The sequence below is a fragment of the Alligator sinensis genome, unplaced genomic scaffold (assembly GCF_000455745.1).
Source record: "Alligator sinensis unplaced genomic scaffold, ASM45574v1 scaffold104_1, whole genome shotgun sequence".
In the NCBI taxonomy this organism is placed as follows: Eukaryota; Metazoa; Chordata; order Crocodylia; family Alligatoridae; genus Alligator; species Alligator sinensis.
The window spans coordinates 4,209,263-4,225,966 of record NW_005841867.1 but is presented as its reverse complement, the minus strand read 5'-3'; the positions used below and the strand labels follow the sequence as shown (position 1 = coordinate 4,225,966).

At 42.3% G+C, this 16,704-nt stretch overlaps 1 protein-coding gene across 1 annotated transcript in view; it reads left to right on the top strand.

The window, feature by feature from the left end:
* Window positions 1–492: 492 nt before the first annotated feature.
* STX18 (syntaxin 18) overlaps window positions 493–16,704 on the top strand; it is a 47,712-nt gene continuing 31,500 nt past the window's right edge. Inside the window, exons 1-3 of the mRNA XM_006016778.3 lie at window positions 493–522; window positions 2,644–2,711; window positions 16,017–16,132. Coding sequence (XP_006016840.1) covers window positions 496–522; window positions 2,644–2,711; window positions 16,017–16,132 — 211 coding nt within the window. The 5' untranslated portion in view covers window positions 493–495. The remainder of the gene's footprint in view (window positions 523–2,643; window positions 2,712–16,016; window positions 16,133–16,704) is intronic.

The following is a 16,704-nucleotide window of genomic DNA, read 5'->3' as shown; positions in this document are numbered from 1 at the left end:
TGTTTGATAAATATAAGTAGGTGTGGCAGGATTAAATTTTTATTGCAATGAAATGGATGTTTCAGACCAACAGAGAGAATAGTTCCATTCGTAATATTTGAAATTTATAGAAAGGAGACTATAACAGGGAACTTTTACCCGTGTTAATGGACAGTGGGAAAAGAGAGAAGAAGAGACAGAGGGTGGAGGGGTTAAAAAGGAAAACAATAGGGGCCTAATTACTCATCAGTTAAGCAATTAGCTGCTCCTTCTGGCCTAATGACTCATCTGTCCTAATGACTCATCAATTAAGCAATTAGCTGCTCCTTCACAGATGTGGGAAACAGGCCTGAGGAAGATAACAGGCTTTTTAAACAAATGCCTACCCAAAGCCCAGAGGGGGAAGAGTATACCAGGCCTCCAGGGGGGCGGGCCACAGTCTTTTCCCCTGTTCCCACAACTCTAGAAGTACAGCTTCCCTCCTCTTCTGGTCCCAGCCTGCCCAGCTTTTTCCTGATGAATGTACAGAATGATTTAAACCATGTATGATTTATTGATTTATGTGTATTTATTTTTTGTATATTTTGATGTGATTTTATAAAACTTTTAAAAGTATACTCTCATTACTAAATTGTTTGCCCCCCACACTGCTAATTTTCCCTAATCCTGAAACTTTAAATAGATACAAATTGAAATAAATACTCAAAAATAAATATGGGAGATAAAAATCTGAAGTTAGAAACCGTTATAATGGTGTCAGGGCAAATTAATGGAAGTAGCATTGCAAATGAAGATGAGGCAAAATGGGTGCCAGCACAGTTCAACAATGTGAAAACAGAATTTTAACTCAAATAGAGTACGCTGTGTGTGACCAGCTGAATTACTTCTCTTACTACAGTCTTGTCATGCTGCTTCTTTTCATTCTTTAAACCTTTCCTAACCACAGTTTGTTAAAACATTCATCACACAGTAATATTAGCATTGAGACAGATTATATTTATTATTTTTGCACATCTCCTTTGCGTCTTTAGAGTTTAATTTGTGTGTAAATTTAAATGTTATGAAACAGATGGTTAATTTTACACCTACTCTCTTTATAATGTTTTCTTGCTGCCTACTTGGGCTGCCAGTCAGCACCCGCCCTCAGCAGGTCTGTATTAAGGCAATCTGAGGTCTTGGTGTAAACACACACAAACTAGAGAAAATTTTACCAAATAATGCAAAGTCTGAGAAACAGCAGTTGGAGAAGAGGTTAGATGTATGATGTTCTTTAAAAGCATAGATATTCCTGTATAGTGAGGCACACTGACTTTCTTGCAGTTATACAAATAGCCAAGTCTTTCTGCAGTGTATTTTTCCCCTTGTGCTTTTTCCAGAAAAAAAATCTTTTAAAATTTTGATGAAATAAACCGTTTAGTATATATACACTGTTCTGTATTATTTCCCTCAGTGTTTTGCGTGATTAATCAGTAGGGACATTTGTATAAAAACAGGATTTTATGAGATGAGCAGTTTCTGATTCTTATTTCCCCACAAATACCATAAACCTGTGTTTATGACCATTGCATTGTAAAATTCCTAGCACACTTTTGGAAACTGGATAATTAATAAATACTATTTCTCCATTGAAAACTGTGTCCTACATACAAATATTATATACTTAAAAAAAATAATTCTGAATTGTATTTTTAAGGCCCAGTTTTAGAAGTTTGGAACATTACTCCTTGGGATGTCTAAAACTGTATTAGATTTCCATTTTTTCCCTAACGTATTTTGCACCTTGTACAATTCAGGCTCCTTAAAACATGGCTTTTTTCTATTGGTAAAATGTTTGCTTCCTACCTTTTCTATTTAAATGTGCTTTGTGGCGAGCAAGATATAGAGAAAGCAAATGGATTCATGGAATGAGGAATGTGCAGTAAAATGAAAAACAGTTTTCCTTCTGTATGCATAGCACACTGTGATGTGTTCACATTCTTATAGTGATTGTCAGATGGTAGAAACAACTTGGTATGTGTAAATTCTCTTTGAATTTTGGTAGAAATTAGTCCATCTGGACAATAAAGTTGTCAGTGCAAAAATAGAAAGCTGAAAATATTCCAGCATAAATCATATCATTCAGTTTGCTGCTGCTTTCCTTTTTTTTAAAGGAGTTGGTCTTAAGATTGCTATACAGTTTAGTTTTTAACACTTGATCTTATGGATATATGTAGGTTATTTGTATTTTGAAAAGAAGACCTGCTAAAGAAGTGAGGCCCTCTCTTTTTTTTTTCTTTTTGTATAGTTGATTTACCTTACCAGCATAAATTACATTTAGTGCCTAATGTAATCTTTCATATAATCTTTCTGGATATGTGTTTTTTCTCAAAGCTGAGGTCTCACTAAATATACGTTTCTTAGACTTTTTGTGTATTAATTCCTTGCATAATTAACAATGAGAATTAACTAACTACAAAAGGGAGTCTGTATAAATAACTTGTGTGGACCCTGCATAACTGGACTATTAAATGTGTAATAAATACATTTAAGTAGTTTATAGTTTAAATTCACTGGAAATATACTAATATTTGAACTTATAAAATGGAATAAAACAGGGGCATACGTTTAAAAAAAGCCTGTTTTAGCTGATTGTGGAAGTTAATGGTTTTTTTATTATTTATTTAGATAACTAATATTGGGAAACTGAAAGATTTTCTTCTGCAACATAGAAAAGACTACATTAATGCTTACAGGTAAGTTTGTATTGCATATTTTAAATCTTTATTTCCAGATGCATAAAGTAGAAAGTCTGTTTACACAGTTGCCTTTTAATAATAAAATATACCACTTCCTCGTGGTGTTGGGCCCCAGCAGGCCCAGGATAAAAAAAAAATTACTACTACTAAGTAGTTGGTTGATAGTCTGAGCAGAGACACAAACTCCTACCATCCCTCCAGTTCATTATCAGATTCTGTGAAGGGAATTCCAGAGCTGAGGAACCTTCCTGAGAACAGGAGACCATAACCTCCGTATTTCTTTGCTTTCTTATATTGCAAACTTGAAATGTCAAATCTGGTTGTTTGAACTTATGGGCAGAACAGCTTTGATTCTTCCTTTAAATTGAAGTAAGAAACAGTTGAAGTTCTTGAATTTAATTACTAGCTAAGCACCCAGAAAACAGGATTCTTGCCTGCTTCAACCCTCTTTACTTACGAGATTGGACCTGTGAGGAGAAGATGAGGGATGATATAACATGCAAATTTGGGTTGATCTAATAAAAGATATCAAATTCACCCAAGGAACCTTGTCTGCCTAACATGCAAATTTTACATTTTTGATATTTTGGTAAGTCAGGCCAAGACCTGCAAATTTAATACTGTTGCAGATTGATATGTATTTGTACTGTGTATGCAACAGTCTACTTTATAGAAGACTGGTTTGGAAAGTGTTGAATTAGGATCTCCAATATGTCTACATTACCACTGTAATCAGAAGTTAAAATGTTCAATTAAGCTGATTGATGGTTAGTTATATATATTTAGTTAATTTCTTCTTAAAGAAAGTGATTAATGGTGCACTGATTTTTTAAGACTGTAAACAACATTTTTTCTCTGTAACCACAGTTTTGTCTGGATTTGAGTTGCCTCCTGTTCATATCCTGATTTTGGCAGGAGTCAAGATAAACTAATCAGACAGGATGGTAATACAGAGATTTAAAGATCAAGTTACTGAAACTTTTCACTCCCAAGCCATCTTCTTTCTCTTTCCCCAAAGGATATTAGGATAGTATGCTTCAGGATTCCACCTAAGAAAATTCTAGGGGTAGATGAACCATCCTCCAGGGTTGTTTTCAGAGCCTTTCTGTAAAGGAGGAACAGAGCCTCAAAAATTACTCCTCCATGCAAGGATTGATGACTCTTTTGTAATACTTCATGATCATTGTTATATCAAAATATGTTCCAGAGTGAACTGTCAAGTGATTCCTAACACTATTTCACACAGATTTGGGGAGCAAATGTTTAATTTGCACAAAAAGGGCATTTTGTCTAACTTCTACAAATCGGAACCATGACTGCTCAACACCTCTAAAAATCAAGCTTAGCTATATATCTTGACTTAACCCAAATTCATATAGAGTAATTCTCTTTCTAAAACAAGAAGCAAACCAATCTGGTGGTTAGCTTTCACTACTTTGTAATCTTAAATGGAATAGTGAATGACCAACACTAGGTGGTGCTGTAAATTTAATACAAAAAAAGGAGGCCTTTTATAGCGTGAATGTTGTTAAGTGAGTGGATTCAACAGTGGACTTGCTAGAATGCTAAAATAACAGAGTTCTGTCAATAAAAAATGGGTGCACACTGACCCTTAGGTGATTTAACTATTCTGGCTACAGTTAACTTTAAGTACTGTATCCTACTAACATTGAAAGCGGGGGAAAAAGCAAAATAATGAACAGAGTAAAAAGCCAGTTAATTTTACTTTGGCTTCCCAAATTATCTTTACTTTTGGAAATGTGCTTTTGTGCAACTACTTGCATCAGTAATTCCCAATGAATTTCCACAGACTCTAGCAGTACCTTAAAGCGGACTGTGGTTTTCTTCCTCTAGCAATAGACAAACATCATCCTCTTGCTCCTGGTATTCTCATCTCTGATGCCAATAAATCTTGTCTTTAAAGTTCAAATTTACAAATGATCAAATTCCATAATAGGGTACTATATTTGTCAGGAATTGCCTTAAGTGTAGAAAGAGATTTCCAATACATCCCAGTTGGCACGTCTATATGAGACACTTTACTGCACAGTAGAGCTAAATACTGCACATATGTGTCCGTGTCTACATGTGCAGATGCTTGCTGTGTAATAATTGGCTCTAATTGCGAGTAGATTTGCTACCTGCAAATGCAAGTAGCAAATTTACTCAAAGTAACTGCATGTAGACACCTGACCAGGAGCACAGCTCCTGGTCAACCAGGCACCAGGGGGCAAGAGATTGCTCCCTACCCCCAGCAGCTGCCTGCTGCCTGGGCGGGCTCTGCCACTGGAGCACAGGCAGAGGCAATGTCCTCTGCAGAGAACTCCCAGCCCCTACTCCATGGTCACAGGGCCGGAGCTTGGAGATCCTTCTCTCCCAGTGCTGGCCCTGTGACCATGGAGCTGTTCCTGGGAGATAAGGATCTCTCAGCCCTGGGGTGTGACCAGGGGACTCAGGCTGGGAGATGAGGATCTCCTGGCACCAGACCTGCAACTGTGGAGCTGGTGCTGGGAGATAAGGATCTCCTAGCCCTGTGACCACGAGGCTTGAGCTGAGAGATAAGGATCTTCCCACACCAGCCCTGTGACCACACAGAAGGCACTGGGAGATAAGGATCTCTCAGGCCAATGATTGCGGAGCTGGGGCTGGGAGCTTCCTGGCCGGGCTCCATTGCACCCTGGCAGCAGGCAGTTTCTGGGGGCAATGTCCCAGACCCCTCCAGGAGACAGCTCTCTTCTAGGCCCTGGGCTAGCACCCAGAATGAGCTTAGAGCTTTTCCTGGATGCTACAGGGGCCAGTTGCAGGGCCACAGGGAGCAGGAGAAGTCTGCTGCCAGGAGCAACAAGTCTTCTCCCACATCCCAGCACGTGTGGACACATGCCTGGGAGTGTTTACTCCCAAGTAGTTTACTCGAGAGTAAATTGTTCCCAGATCTTTTGCATGTGTAGACGCACCCAGCATCATATGAATACATGCAAATCTTTCTTTATTGCCAAGAGGAGCAAGGAACATGCTCATTTGAAGGTCTGTGGCTGTAGTATTCTCAATTTGTCCTCTAACAAACATTTAACAAGGACATGATTCATAAAATACAAAAAGCATTGGTTGGTAGGGTGTCAGGATCTGATCTTGACTTCACAGAGTAGAGGCTCAGAGGGCCACAACTCATGGAGAAAGGTGGAGTGGCAGGGGAAGGGTCTCCTGCTGCTGGCCCCTGATTAGCCTGGGGCTCCTGACTGCTATATAAGGCTTCCTATGTCCTGTGGAAGCTGTCTGAATAACAAGGTTCTTGCTGCCTTCAGACTTTTCTGTTAGCCCCCTGGCTTCTATATGCTGATTGCAGATCTAGCTATCCGCTGCTGATCCTGCCTGGGCTTTGACCTCTGCCTCTGTCTCATGTCTCAGGCTCTTTGGAACTCAGTTCTCCCAGATTCCTGACCTTGTCCTGCCTGTTGTTTCTGCTTTGGTTTGCACTCTGACCTTCTGGCTTTGACACAGCTATCCCTCAGCACTCTGGCCAGCTCAGATTAGCCACTAGGCGTACCATCAAATGCCTCAGTGTGCAACATAGGGAGTGTATGAAGTGCAAGTAATTCATCTCCTTTCTGGAGCCCTTTAATAAGCAATAGCAGGTAACATTAAATGAAGCATTGTTGTCCCTATTGATCTGTCTGGGGAATAAAAAAAGGGACCGGATACCTTAAAAATTGTTTTGCTTTAAACTATTGAACTTTCAAATTCTTTTCTTTTCTTTTCTCACTTTAATCCCTGTATTTTTCAAAGCAGTTATTAAAGAGTTGGTTCTAAAGGACCCTTAGGCTGTCATAAGCCTGATCAGTGCTTCCTGTTATATATTAGCTAGGCAACAGGTATCCCTTTTGGCATGGTGTTTTTATTGCAGATTAACAGAAAAAGCAGTTTATCAGAATGTAGTTCTTGGTCACCTGCTCCTGCTTGACGTGTCATTCGGCTTCCCTTTTGATCTTTGGATCTGGTACGGTTTACCCTCTGGCTTGTATTGTTTGGAAAAGGTAAAATTTGGCAATTAATTGTGGCCTTCCATATCCAAGATGGGTAGGATTATAGGAAAATAGGCCTGGAAGGGACCCTCATAAAGTCATCTTATCTAGCCCCCTGCTCAAGGCAGGATCATCCCTGATTAAACCATCCCAGCCAAGGACAATCTGTTCTTGAAAGTTTCCCAAGTTGAAGATTCCCCAACTTCTCTAAGTAGCCTCATCTACTGCCTAACCATTCTCATGGTCAAAAAAAAATCATCCTAATCTCCAACCTAAATTTGCCCAGTTGCAGCTTGAGGCCATTGCTCCTAGTCCTGTTGCCTACAGCCACAGAGAAAAACCCATCTCCATCATCTCTATAATTGTCCTTCAGCTATTTGAAAATTGTTATCAAAACTCTCCTCAACTTTTCTTCTCAAGGCTAAGTAGCCCTAGTTCTTTCAGCCTTTGCTCATAAGTCTTATCTCCCAGGCCCTAGCTTTTGTTGTCCTGTGCTGAACTCTTCCCAAGCTGTCCACGTTCTTCTTGAAGTGTGGAACCCAATGAATAGACAGTTAATATTTGGGAGGTGCTATCCAAATGCCTTCATTATTTTTAAATGCTTGCTAATACCTGGCTTCTTGTTTACCTCAGAGATTTGTTCATTAATAATTTACTCTCCTGAAGCATTAAACTTTAGATTGACATTCAGAGAGCTTGTGCTAGTTTATTTTTGTTAGGTGCAAAATACATTTTAATAGTGATAAGAAAAATTAACAGAAAGCAAGACTTCCCAAAAACATAGTTTACCTGAATTTAATGTATTCATTTTTAATTTATGCTTGAATGTTACAAAGGGGTTTTATACCCTTAACCAATACAGATAATGCCAGATATTTGAATAGTGATATCTGTTAAATGTCAAATAACTGTTATTGCAAAGATGTGCCTTTAGACTTTTTCCACTAAATAGAATTCAGTTAATCTGCAGGTGTAATGTGTGACTACAGATTACTTTAAAAGATACTTAATTCTGAAGATTTTATAAATACTTAAAAAAGGCTCCTTATGGACTATGGACCTAATTCTGTTCTCATGACAGTTGTATATTGTTGTGATATCATTGATTACAGTGGAATTATACCTGATTTCTAATGGTATAACTTGAGAAGAGAATCAGACTTTTGTAGAGTTCTGCGTTCCAGTAGGTGGCTAGTTCTTTGTACCAAAGCCAGCCCCAAACTGCTTCTGTGATGTGGAATTGATAATGTTCTGGGCTCTGCAGTTGCTTTGTAGTCCAGTGGTCATACTATCACTTTTGAGGTTTTTACATATTTTAGATAGTACCTCCTAGCTGGTTTCCTGTTGCTTATGTCATCTCTTAAGTTATGAATCCATTTACAGTTTAGACCCTACATTTTTTCAGTGCTCTAATTTCAAGACCTCTCTTAAAGGTTTAACCAGGTGTTTGAAATTTAACTGAGTTGCTCGAGCTGATAGTCCCTAGGTTTGGGCCAAGGGCTGTGTCATGCTCTGTGAAGATCCTGCAACTCTGGAGATTATTTCCTTCTTTGGATTCATAGAACACACTTATCTGGTCCTTTAGCACGTAGACAGGATGACATAGTAACAAGTGTAGCAGGCTTCCTTTTCGGAGCTTGGGTCAAGTCCCAGGATTGAGGGTCTGCTTTTTGATTGGTGGAGCCCAACCACCAATCCAGAGGCAGGGTAAGGGAAGCACTGCCCCACCCTTTTCCGAAGGGAGGGGGCAAGGAGCAGCTGGACCTGAATCAAAACTGTGCCAGCTGGGTCCAGAGAACTTCAGGGGTGGTGCCCCTGAAGAGTATAAAAGGGGAGCGTGCTCGACACGCTGGAGAGAGATGACGAGGGATGGTGAGGAGAGAGGAGCTCCAGAGACGGCCGTCCTTGGGTCCCTGCTTGAGCTTCAGCGGTGTGCGAATAAGTGTATGGGGATCAGGCTCTAGGAGCTGCTCGAGGCGGCTTGACCCTGCGAACCCACCAAGCGGCTGAGCAGTCGGTGTGCAGATCAGCACACGGAGAACTGGTCCTGGGAACAGCTTGAGACTGCTCGGGCCCCACATGGTGTGCGGATCGGCACACAGAGAATCTACCCTGGGAGCAGCTCGTGGCTGCTTGGGCCTTACCCAGTGCACAGGCTGGCGCATGGAGGACCCACCTGGGAGCAGCTCACGGTAGCTCAAGTTAGCCCCAGCCCTAGGCCGAGTGACCAGAGCCCTGCAGTGTGGCTCCTCCTTTAACTAAAAGAGCCCCAGTGCCCAGAGCAGGGCCCGGGAAAGGGAGGACCACCAGTGTGAGACCAAGGAACCAGAGCCTGTAAGGGTTTGGCTCCTGCAAGAGAGAGAAAGCCCTGGGCTGCCCAGCACAGAGCGCCAGGCCATTGAGGAGAACCGAATGCGCCGCTGGAGAGAGGCTGTTGCGGGATCAGCCACCAGGCGACCAGCCTTGGCTGCTTCAGAGAGGAAGCATGAGTTGCTGGGGAAGTGGGCCCCGCAGGGGAGGTAGGCACAGGACAGGAAGGTCTGCCGCCTCCACCCTCCATTCTGGGAGGGGCGTGTCCCCAACCCGGGGCCCTAAAGGGGAGGGGCTCCAAGGAAACCCCTCAAGGAGGTACTAAGCGCACTTCCTATTTAGGGTGATTGCTGTTGTGTCACAGTCTATAGGTATTCTTTAAGGAAGTTTATATGATTTATATGTTCTTAATGTGTTTAATATGTAGGTCTAGAAAATATTATTAACTTATTGGGGTTGTACAAGTTGAGTCTTCATATATGTTTATCGTGTTGTAACCTTAACTATCTTGTTCAATGTATTATTATATATGTTGTAAGTTATATGGTTTATGTGAATTGTGGAATATGATATGTAGTGATATATGCTAAGCTTTATTGTAAATATTTCATGTTTTATCTTAAGTATTGATTATAGTAATAAATATTATATAGTTAAGCACTCAGTCTCAGCCTGGCTCTGTAGAGAGGAGAGGGAACTGCTCTAGTAGCTGGCCCCTCCATCAGCACCCTGCCTGACCCCCACCACTGTCATTGTAGGACAGGGCACATACCCCTGGGTGTACCCAGGCTACGCAAGCTTTTCCAGTTTCTTTGTTGAAGTGAGTGGATATTTTGTGGGTGCTCATTGTTAAGGTCCTTTCACTGGGAATTGTGCATGCCTATTCTTAACTCTGTGCATCTAACACAAACTGGGTATACAGGACAGCAATATACATTTAAAAATAAATAATAAAATACACTGTCTTTTATTACCAAGTGATTTTTGTTTGTTTGTTTGTAGGAGGCTTATCTCTTGCCTCTTGCCTTAACATCTAGGCACCTAATACTTAAAAACAGACAATAAATTAATCCTCAGTTAATGGATTGTGTAAATAAATTTTTATTTGGCTCCCATATATTGCAATAACCACATTTTCTCAAAAAGGAGGAGGACTTTAGTGGACTTTAGTGTACTAACATGCTTAAACTTGCAAATAATCTGGGAATAATTTAAAAACTATGCAGGTTTCTCTTTTGGTAGGTAATGGGGATTATGTTGGGGTGTTTAAAAATGTAACAGCAGTTTGAAAATAAAACTATTTTGTGTGCAATAATTTACTGGAGCACATCATTTCTGTATATAAATGATGGTTGCATATGACAGTGTTTCCCTCTGCTATGTAGTTTCCCACTTGGTGCGCACAAAATGGTTTTATTTCGAAATTGCCATTACTTTCTGAAACATCTTCAGGCCAGCATGAATGTGTCCTCTGTCCAGAGCAGTGGAATTGATTTTCCACTTCAGTCAGTGTTTGTTAGGGAAGAACTCTTCATGCACTTGTGACATTTTCTGTTTGGACTGAAATGCTCCACCTTTAACTGGCAGTAATCCCCAGGTGACCATTCATTAGGTGAAAAGTGCTGGAGAATATCTATTTTTGATGACTTCCATATATCCTGTATGCTTTGGGGTAGGTGAAGCTACTGTTGTCTTTCTAGTACTTTGCTTTTACTTTACTTTTAACTAGGGGTGCACCTATAGAGATTTTTTGGGCCAATACCAATGGCCAATTTTACAAGCCATATTGGCCAATACCAATCCAATAGCCAATATGCAGCCAGGCAGCTTGCAGAGCACCATCTGGCTGGTAAGTCTGTTGTGGGGAAAGGGGCGAGGGTGGGGAGGGTAGATTAAGGCCCCCGCCATGAGGAAGGGAGTGGGGCAGGGGCGGATGCTGCACCGCCGGAGCAGGGTGCAGGACAGAGCTGCGGCTTGTCCAAGGGGTACCGGGGGGGTGGGGGGGGGGGAGGGAGGACAGCTCCCACCACTGCACACATCCTGGGAGGGCATGGGGGGCATGTTCCTCGAAATTTGCATGTGGCGCTAGGGCAGGCTGCTGCTGCACGCCAGGTTTGGGGCAGCGTTTGGTTCTTCCCAGCTGGAGCTGAATGAGGTTGCGCTCAAGATGGGCGGTAGCAGTCCTGGGAGGGAGGCTACAGGCAGGTTGAAGCCACCCCAAAGTTTGTCGTAGCCCCACACCCCTCCCAGGGCCACCTTTGCCCATCCTGAGTGCAGCCCCAGCCTAATCGCCCTGCCTCAGCTGCAGGAACAGCCCACCCTCACCCCACACACAGATCTGGGGGCATGCACACCCCATGCCCCCCTCCGGGTGTGTGCAGTGGTAGGAGCCGCCACCCTTCCCCGTGTCTCTGCACAAGCTTCTTGCAGCTCCGTCCTGTGCCCCACCCTGCCTGGGCAGCACCTGTCCCAGCGCCACTCCCTCCCTCACCATGGGGGCTTCACTCTGCCCCTTCCCTCATAACAGACTTAGCAACTGAACCTGGCTGCTCTCCATGCTGCCAGGCTGCACTCTTGGCCACCTGCGCACATGCATGAGGCATTTATTGGCAACATTATTGGCCACATCAGTCAAAAAAAGCCGATTGCTGATACCATCAATTTTCCTTATATCAGTGCCTATCCGAAATGGGACCAGTGTATTAGTGCACCTCTACTTTTACTGTCATGTCATGATCCATCTAAATCAGTGGCTTGCAGCCTTTTTAGACTCAAGGCACCCTTTGGAAAATGCCAACTCTTACCCTTCACTCATTTTTCAACTATAGAAAAATAATTGAGCAATTTTTCTGTTGCACAATACTTGAACCACAATAGGTAGGGGTGTTTTTTGACACTATGGATTCTTATTTGAAATCTTAGGGCTTATGTTATGATCATGGGTAGGTCTTTACATACCTAAAGACCCCTCTAGACATTTGGGTAAAGGTATGATAGGATCCGATATGCAATCCACACCTCCTGCCATGCCACCCATGCAGAGCATGAGTGTAATTGTGGGATCCAGCATCAACTCCAATCATGCCTTATTACTGGTGTGGGGGGAGTCCAGGATCATGATCCAGCATCAACTCCAATCATGCCTTATTACTGGTGTAGGGGGAGTCCAGGATCATGCATGCACCAGCAAATAGCAAGTTCTCACAGCTGCAAGCCCCACAACTGAGGAGATATGCAGCTGGGATGGTGTGTGGGATGTTGCTGCAACCGTGAGCCTCGTTAATTGTGGGGCTCATAGCCACAGCAACAAGTGTTGCACCTCTGTGGCTGGGAGCCCCACAGTGGCATGATAAAAATGAGCCATGAAGTTACTACACACATTTTGTGGAATAACTTTGTGGCTTATTCCTTATTTTATCATGCCACTAATTGATTGAACATATGACTTAGTCCCACCTTAAGATGTGGTTAACTGGTTGATTGCACCTTAAGTGTAATGTGTAGATGGGGCATAACGGTTCTAATATTGTTCTGTAGTACTCTGACTGAGAACCACTAGTCTAAATAATTTCCGTTTCTTTCAAATCCATAAATTTTAATCTGCCTGCTGGATGGCATTCTTGCTATTCACTTCTATAAATGAGACAATTTCTAAACCTTTCATCCCCGAGAAAGTGTGTTTAAAACTGCACATTATGATTCTGTCTTGAAAAATAAAAGGCTAGAATTCCTACAGGGATTTTGTCACAAGATTTATGAATCCTTCGAGTTTTTATCCGAAACAGAATCATATTATTAGTAACAGCATGAATGGAAGAATAATTTAAGGCTGTACTGGAGTTGCAATTTTCTCAAATTCTTTCTTGGTTTTTCCTTCTATTTAAAAAAAATAAAATAATTTTGTAACACTTAGCACTTAGATTTGCTTTCATCAGAAGCTCTGGGCACCTAAATAATACAGTATGCATGCTGAATAGTTGGAAATAATACACAACAAGAGAATAAAATAGAGGACATTCTTTCTTTTTATATTTTATAAAATAATTTTATGTGCAGGTGTATAATAGATGTGTCCCAAATGAATTGGGATGTTATCACATTAAAAGACTAGAACTGATTAAAATGGGGGTAGGCAGAAAGTCCCCCTCCCCTCCCAAAGATGACATCTAAGGCTACTGTCCTAGTCCTTCTTCCTTCCTTCCCCTTAATTATGCTGCTGCACTTAAATATAGGGATCTGCATTGCCTCTGAATGGCAAGTTCTGCATAAAACTGTGGTACTGTTTGTCCCTTTGTAGGTTTGTTCCATTTTTTTGTTAATTTGTCAACTACGATATTTATTCTAGAATCTTACTATAAACTATTAACTGCATATCATACCATCTGTAAATGAAAGGCAAGTTGTAATAGATTTACCCAAATACTCCTATTACCCTTTTGAGTGTGGGTATATTTCTGACCTACCCCCTCACTGTAATGCCGCAGATCTTTGTCATGCTGTCTTGCTCACCCGCCATGCCTTGATTTGGTTATCTTGGGACAGACAGACAGGTTGGATGACTCTTCAGAAGGAGATCCATCTGGTGGGGTCCTGGTTCTTCTGCAGGGCTCTACCTTCCCTGCACCCTGCCCCTTTTCTCTCAGGCCTGTGGTGAAAAGTCCCTGTTGGTCTGCATGGGAAGACCTGTCTGGATTGAATCTGGCCTATGTGGATTGAATCTCTGGACCCCTCCATGTCCCTTGGTCTGTCGCTATCTGACTCTTGTCTCTGATCCTGTGAAATCTCTATCCACTGTTAATCCACTTGCATACCCACAAGTATGGCATTCACTGTACTCTTTGCTTCACTTCCGCCACATCTTCCTTCACGTAGCTCAGTGTTTCCCACCCAGTGTGGTGTGGCACACAGGTGTGCTGCAGAATTTTGGGGAGCCATGCCCCCCAGCTGTCTGTCTGTCTGTCTGCCTGCAGCAGCAGGCAGGGGACGTGGCTCCAGCCAGTGATACAGGTGCTGCGCCACCCTTCTCCCATCACTCCGCATACGGCCACGCACACCCCCTAACTCCCGCTCCGTGTCCTGCCACACACCACCTGCCTTCCCCTCCCCTCCCTCACCCCGCTCCGCATCTGGTGTGCCACAGTGGTTTTTTATTCATGTGTGCTGTGAGATGAAAAAGGTTGGGAAACGCTGATGTAGCTCAGGGAGCCAATTAGCTGGTCCTTTAGATCAACTTTTTTTTAGCTTATCCTTCAACCTTACTTCAGGCTTTACAACTTAATTCTCTTGATGCCTCCTGGATCCCTGCTGTAGGGTCCTTTGCAATCACAAATCAGTATCCCCTGGGTGCAGCCTTCACAGCTGTACTTAATACAACTGTATTCACCCCAATAAAGTAAATTATGGCCTATTTCCCCAGTCAGGCCCCCAAATGCATCCAAAGTTCCTAAATTAATCACACTTTCTTCTTTAAGCTGCCCTATCATTCCAGCTGGCTGTATAGTTCAGTCACCACCCTGAGGCCTTCACATGCCTTGGCTCATCTCTAAATACCACTATCTTCGCAGTCTGTACTGCCTCTCACCCCCTGCCAGCCTCTGCTGGGTGCCCCAAGAAAAGTATCCCATCTGACCCTGTCTCTAGTGTTACTAGCACAGCTTCCCCTTCCCAGTTGCCCTCTTCACTTAGCTTTCCTGGAGGCCCAGTCAGATCCTCATTTGGGGTTTGCCCCAGCCTCGGCTACCTGGGTGGATTTGGCTGCCTGAGTCCTCTTCTACCCTGGTCTGCACAGTTCCTGGCTCCGCTGTGTTTTCCCCACTCCTGGGGGATGTCGAAAGCCGATGGTCTTCCTGGTGTCTCTCTAAACTTCCTGCTCTTTTCTCCTGGCTAATCAGAGCCAGCTCCCTGGGGCATGTAGTCCAGTGCCCTTAGAGGCCTACTTGCCTCCCGGGTTCTCCCTAGATACTTTTCCGTGGCATGCCAGGGAGACACAGCCCATCTGGACCTGGCCTGGTAAGTCTCTTGCCAGCATAGCCGGCCCCACAGATCCATAGTGGGAGCTTGCCTCTAGCCCCTGCTACACCCATGCTGTTGTTGAAATGTATTATTTTCCATACTCCTCCATTCCAGTACTGTTATTTGAGGTCAGAGGTTTTGTAGTAGGGAAGTAGTGCCCATTGCAAAAGTTACATTCAGAATCTGGAATGATAAATGTGCAAATTTCAGTGAATTCACAAGCCTCAGCTTGTTAATATTTCCTTTTCCTATGTAAGCTGTTCCTATATCCTATTCAGCTAGCGCATTTGTTATGAAGCATTGATCTTATACTTTCAGAATGAAAAATGCTGAATAATAATTGTTACAGAGAGTAATAGGAGTGCACTGACAGAACAGTTAAGGAGGAGTTCTTGCTGCAACTTGTTATAACTTCACTGTAGACTTATGCAAATTGTCATCTCCCTTGATTCAAATGTTAAATGGGTACCTGGTTATTTGGGGTGGGAACTTAGAGGCTGGATGTAATGCTAACCACATCACTTCCTTGCAGGGCATTAAGACACACCAGTTCCTATAGCTATCCTAGTGCCATGGACATCCAGGCCAAAGCAGACTTTTGACCTTGACTGAGAACGATAAATGATAGGTTCTTTGGTTGATTTTCTCCTTTATTCATGAGTTTGGTACAGGAATCACTATGATGGCCTAAATTAATTAAGTAATCTTCTCTTCCAGGTAATTTTATTAATCCAGACTTTTAAATAGTAAATATTTAATACAACACTCAGGACCATGTAACAGTGACTTCCATGAATATGCTACATTTGTACTTTACTATGAATGATTTTAATATAAACATCTATCTCCATAGTAAAATCTGTCTATAGAGACAAACAGTTCAAAGGCAGGTCCAAAACATACAGTAGTAATTATGTACAGAGGATTAAAAAACATTATCTATGCTTTTATTGTTTTCCAGCCATGTTATGTCTGAGTACGTGAGAATGACAGATACAGAACGTGATCAGATTGATCAAGATGCTCAGATATTTATGAGGACATGTGCTGAGGCCATTCAGCAGCTAAGAACAGAAGGTAAAACATGTGGAAGTAAATGGATGTTCATTACTGATAAATGCTGATGTGATTCTGAATATTGTTCAGACTATCCTCCTTCAATAGTTTACACTGAAGTTGAATAGGCTCAAATTTTGCTCTTACTTACACCCATGTTATTAAATTTACTTCAGTGGAGTTGTTATTGATTTACTTTGACAGGAGTGAAAGGTGAATCCAGCATGTAGAACTGAACTTATCCATCTATGTTCAGTAACTGACATATGAGGGAAGGGAAAAAAATCTAAGAGCTCATTTAACATTTACCATATAATCTGGCATATGAAGGAGCCAGGAGGAGTCTTTTCCATGTAGGTATACTAACAGGCCAATCATTCAAGCCACCAACAAGTACACTGTTAAAAATAGAATAATTCTGCCCCCAGTGGACTTTTTATTTAGCAGTTATGGAATAAAATGGATAGATTGCAGTGGGATATTGCGGAGCAGGGGCCAGAACATAGGGCTAGTGCCCTTCCCTCTGAGCCATGCTCCCTTGAGCTTGACCCACAAATCTTCCCTTCTTGGCTGCTCAGTGAGTCAGCTTCAGC